At 37.2% G+C, this 5230-nt stretch overlaps 1 protein-coding gene across 1 annotated transcript in view; it reads left to right on the top strand.

Moving 5' to 3' along the window:
• Nucleotides 1-984: 984 nt before the first annotated feature.
• MARK3 (MAP/microtubule affinity-regulating kinase 3) overlaps nucleotides 985-5230 on the top strand; it is a gene marked incomplete at its 5' end in the record, with an annotated part of 26984 nt that continues 22738 nt past the window's right edge. The window contains 6 exons of the mRNA XM_009701309.1: nucleotides 985-1041; nucleotides 1953-2189; nucleotides 2281-2400; nucleotides 3121-3220; nucleotides 3481-3593; nucleotides 4363-4516. Of these exons, the coding sequence (XP_009699611.1) occupies nucleotides 985-1041; nucleotides 1953-2189; nucleotides 2281-2400; nucleotides 3121-3220; nucleotides 3481-3593; nucleotides 4363-4516 (781 nt within the window). The remainder of the gene's footprint in view (nucleotides 1042-1952; nucleotides 2190-2280; nucleotides 2401-3120; nucleotides 3221-3480; nucleotides 3594-4362; nucleotides 4517-5230) is intronic.

Genomic DNA, 5230 nt, shown 5'->3' with positions numbered 1-5230 from the left:
ACCATAATGATTCTATGATTCTATGAGCTATTGTTTGTAACAGTAATGATATCTCATCTTCCTGTGTTGGTAGTCTTCTTAATCTTGAACAAAGAATGGAAATACATTTATTTAAGTCTAGTTATTACAGTAAATTCTTTTTATATGCAGTTCCATTTATTTTAAGAAGTCATAACATCTGCCTCAATTCTGACCACGTATGCATGACAATAAAATGTATTTGACGACATTTGTGATCATATAACAATAAGATTTTATCCAGCATTTCCATACATGTAGAGTTCTGCAGCAATGCTTATGACTTTAAAGCAATGTACTAGGACACTGTACTGTGTAAATAGCTATATCGTTTGCTATATAAAGCAGGAGAAATGTAATGTTATTTGGAAGTTATGATGGAAGAAATGATTCTGTTACACTTGAGAGACATAGAGAGTTTTTTCCACTGAACTTGCTCCTCTTGTGCGGTATACAAAATACAATAAACCATATGCACTTGGACAGCAGACCTCTGTCAGATGCATAGTTGCTTCTCATTGCATAAGTTTTGACAAACAAGCTGTTTCCCAGTAGCTAAGCACACTTCTTACGTTTTTCTCTCCATGCTGCAGCATGAAAAATCACCTTTGGAGAGGGACTGGGAAACTTCAGTCTAGAGGGAAAGCTTTTATAGCTGTATACAGTATTGGAATGGAAATACTTCAGTAACCTTTCTGAAAGTCATTGCTTCTACTGGTCTATAATTAGACACCCAGGAAAAACAAAATCCACTTTCAAGTATAGTAGAAACCAAATAGATCAAATAACAAACACCTAAGTAATTTAGCAGTTTTTCCCCAAATACGCTGGTCACTGTAGTAGTTGGTTACGTAGCTCTGAGTGGATAAGTACATGTCAGCTTCAGTAATAAATGCTGAACTTTTGGATTAAAACTCCTGTTTCTTTGAGATGTCACTTATATAATTGGGCTTGTTTTCTATCCAGATAGTATCTGCAGTGCAGTATTGCCATCAAAAGCATATTGTTCATAGAGATCTCAAGGTGAGTAGGAAAAAGCACGAGGTGTGTGTGTACCTGTGGGTGTGATGTTTATTGTGCCGATAAAATGTAGTGTATATTAGGCTTTCTGATTTATTTATTTTTTTGCATGTGTTATACCAAGTTTTTAGGAATGTTTACAATATAGAACCATTACAAATAAAAAGGAAGAGGATTTGTAAGGCTTTTGAATACAGAAATTTAATGGATGTTGAAAGATAGCTTCTCACCCTGTGTTCAGATTCAAATCTGATGCAGGTCAGTGTTCACTGAGCACTCTTAAAGAAAGAAGGTAGTTTGATAGAGGTATGACAAGTTTTCATCTTGAACAGAATGAATTACCAGTTGAAACTGAAGTATGGCTTCTTTGTAGCTTGGTATGAAATAGTATATCCCCTCTTTAAACTATGCCTTTTGTATTAATAGTGTTGCCACATAACTTGTTCAACATATCACGGCTTTGTAATGTAAAAACTCAACCAACCAACTAAAACACTACCAAAAAAAAACAAACCCTCACACTTAAAAAAAGTTTAAAGGTTATGTATATTACCAAACTTTTGCAAGAATGCCTCATAAAGTATAGATAGTGAGACTATATCTTGTTTTCACCTTAATAGATCAAAATGAGAGTTACAACAGCTCAGGATGCATTTCTGTGTAGAAAACAGATAGATGGTAATAACAGAGTTTTCAGGTAGCGTAGCAGCTCATGTAGTCTGAAGCCATTGTACAGAGATTTTCAAAATAGGAGATATGTGAATGATAGACTAAAGCCTACCTAAAGACCTTGCAAAGAAGTGAATATTAACAGATATTTCAGCTTTTTACCTTTTAAGAATTAGTAAAATAGGACAATAGCATTCTAATCAAGTATTTTAAGGTCATCTTACAAACCTTTCTTTCTCTTCCAGGCTGAAAATCTATTGCTAGATGCAGATATGAACATTAAAATAGCTGACTTTGGGTTTAGCAATGAGTTTACAGTTGGAAATAAACTGGACACCTTTTGTGGCAGCCCACCATATGCTGCTCCAGAGCTCTTTCAAGGGAAGAAATATGATGGACCTGAAGTAGATGTTTGGAGTTTAGGTGTTATTCTTTATACTCTTGTGAGTGGATCTCTTCCTTTCGATGGACAGAACTTAAAGGTGTGTTTTTGTAGAACATGTTGGATATGTTTGTGTAATGTTTTAAGTGATTTGCTGCTTACAGCTTACTGTCTGTTCTTCTGTTACCAAGGAACTTAGAGAAAGAGTGCTAAGGGGAAAATACAGGATTCCTTTCTACATGTCCACAGACTGTGAAAACCTCCTCAAACGTTTCCTGGTGCTAAACCCAACAAAAAGAGGCACTCTAGAGGTAATGGCGTAAATAAGGTACATCTGAAAGCTAGACATTATATTTTGCAAACTGCATTTTTGATCTGTAACTTACTATTGTCATACCATTCCTGAATGGTTTATTTTGAGTGGTTTTGGGAGAGGGTGTTGAGTAAAGCATGTGACTTTTTTTTTTTTAAGATTTTGTTTACTGGAGCTACAAGACACAGTTACTTGCACTATGAATGTGAGACTACGCTGCATATGTCATATAACTTTTCCTGATGGTTACCTTGTGGATTCTTGCATTAATGGGTGATCCACCAAGATGTTTTCCACATTTTTCAAATGTGAACTGGAAGTAATGGCTGCTAGGTTATGATGTGGTTGTCTTTTGCCTGCATTTTGTACCGTCATGGAGGAGAACGGCCAAAACAATACTGGCCTCCATGGACTTCCGTAGTCGAGGCTGGACCTACTAGACTTTGCAGAGTTGTCACACTGCTCCTGGTCTGTGTTACAGGCTTTTAGCTTTCAGCTATGTGCTAGAATACAGCTGATTGGGAAACAGCTTGGCTTGATGTGCATAGTTGATTTTCCTCACTGAAGCAAAACAAAACTGAGTAGGTTCTGGGGCCTCTTCTGGAACAGAAAAATTAGAAAAGGCCTTAGTGTTTGGTAGATAGGGGAGTTGTTCTTTCAAAAGCTCGTTTTCTTTGCTGGTAAGTTTATTGTACTAACAAAACCGTTTCTTTTATAGCAAATTATGAAGGACAGGTGGATCAATGCAGGGCATGAGGAGGATGAACTTAAACCTTTTGTTGAACCGGAACTAGATATCTCGGACCAGAAAAGAATAGGTAATTGAGTATTTTTCAGAATGTGATACTGTTTTCATGAGGTGAGTGTTGGGGTTTTTTTGTTCCACCACTCTGTATTTGTTTGCCATTTGGAAAAAGTAACTGATCTTTTAATACTGATATTTCATCAGCCTTATGTTCTCACACTTAATCATTTTGTTTAATTCTTCAAATGTTCCATTCTTTCCCTTGAACTTAAACACTCAGCCAGCCTAAACATCAGAGTGTTTGTTACTTACAGAATGTGTGTTTGTTTCTAGATATTATGGTAGGAATGGGATATTCTCAAGAAGAAATTCAAGAATCCCTTAGTAAAATGAAGTATGATGAAATCACAGCTACATACTTACTGCTAGGAAGAAAATCATCGGAGGTAAGTACGATTCTTACAAATGCAAAGAAACAAAAGAATTGGAAAGTGTCCTTAGCAAAGTTAGAAGCAAAAATTAAGTTGGCAACTAGATTCCTGCAGAAAAGTCCATTACACTTAAAATCACATTATTCTAATCGTGAATGTCGATTGAAATGATGCTATGTTTGTTCTCACCCTGATCCGAGTCAGTAAACTCGTGCCTTTAGGCTCTCTAAAACTACCCTGCTTGCTCAGCAGTTACTCCTCTGAAGGACTTTATATGCCAGGTACTGTCCTGTCTAGTCTAGGACCTGAAGTGTGAATGTGCCGGCTGTAAATATTTTAAGAGAACCAAGGAGCAGAACCAATCAACCTAAAAAAGTTCTTGCATTTTAGCATCATGTGGAAAGGTAAGCTACGAGGGCTCTGCATCAGTAAGCTGCTCTTGGTTCTTCTGCTGGAGGAGCTGGTGTGGTGCCCTCTATGAAACGTATCCTCTCTTTCTGTTAAAACCTTAGAGAACTCTGAGGAGAGAGTACTGAAAGTAGAGATGGATTTTCTTTATCTGATTGTCCTTTGAGGAGCTGCAAATTCCACTGAGTTTTGCCTGAGACAGTTGCACAAGAATCTAAGAAGTTGGGGCCTCTAAGCAACTTCCTTGCTGTCACAAAATTTCCTGTGTACCAAAGCCATCTTCCTTCTGCCTCCCTCTTACTGCTCCCATAATGTAGTGGATGTTTAATTTATTTTGTCTGAATTCATCGTTTTAATATTCTCATTTGTATTGTAGTTGGATGCAAGTGATTCAAGCTCCAGCAGCAATCTTTCACTTGCCAAAGTTAGGCCAAGTAGTGATCTTAATAATAGCACTGGACAATCTCCTCATCACAAAGTTCAGAGAAGCATATCTTCTAGCCAGAAACAGCGGCGGTACAGTGATCACGGTGAGCAATTCTCATTTTCAGTGTTGCAGAATATAGTGACTTCCAGTTCTGTTTGGTTTCTGAATTTGTCCTCATCTCCCAAAGTTAAGGAGGATGACAACAGTGTAGCTCACAGGTGGTTAAATAATTTACTGTATAACTAATTTATTTTTTTTAAAAGTGATTTTGTTATAAAGCCTTCAAAATCAGCTCCTAGAGGAATGCTGAATACACCAACTTAATTCTCTTATTCTGCCTTGTGTTGTCCCTTCCATTCCTGACTGTGCTGGGAAAGTCTTGTTACACAAATTGAAGAGAATGTTGCAACCCTCCTTTTTCATGAAAAGCACAGCACTCCTCCCCCATGCTCTTGTATGTCTGTTCAGCTTTTGTTTTCTTTTGACACTAGTAGGTCAGCTTGTGTCTAAAACTTGAAGAAATGTCAGTTTGCCAATATTTCTTGTTTCCTGTTTCCTGAGGGTAGTGTCACTTGATTGTCCTGCAGGAATTAAATTTCTAAAGAACAGTGACTCAAACAAACTTAGTACCCTTCTGCTTAGTGGGTGTATAAGGTAGTAGCATAGGGTTTTCTAAATATCTTAAAACGTCTTCCTGCTGTAACTCATAAAAGGAGTCTCTGTTTAGGCCTACTTTTAAATATAAGTACTTCAAGTGCATTCAGAGGTTTGCTTTCTTGGGGAGTCTCCCTGGGATGATGGTTACTGCGTTTTGTGA

The sequence above is a fragment of the Cariama cristata genome, unplaced genomic scaffold, assembly GCF_000690535.1.
Source record: "Cariama cristata isolate BGI_N322 unplaced genomic scaffold, ASM69053v1 scaffold23935, whole genome shotgun sequence".
NCBI lineage: Eukaryota > Metazoa > Chordata > Aves > Cariamiformes > Cariamidae > Cariama > Cariama cristata.
The sequence above is the reverse complement of the archived record's forward strand: the minus strand, read 5'-3'. Positions and strand labels throughout refer to the sequence as shown.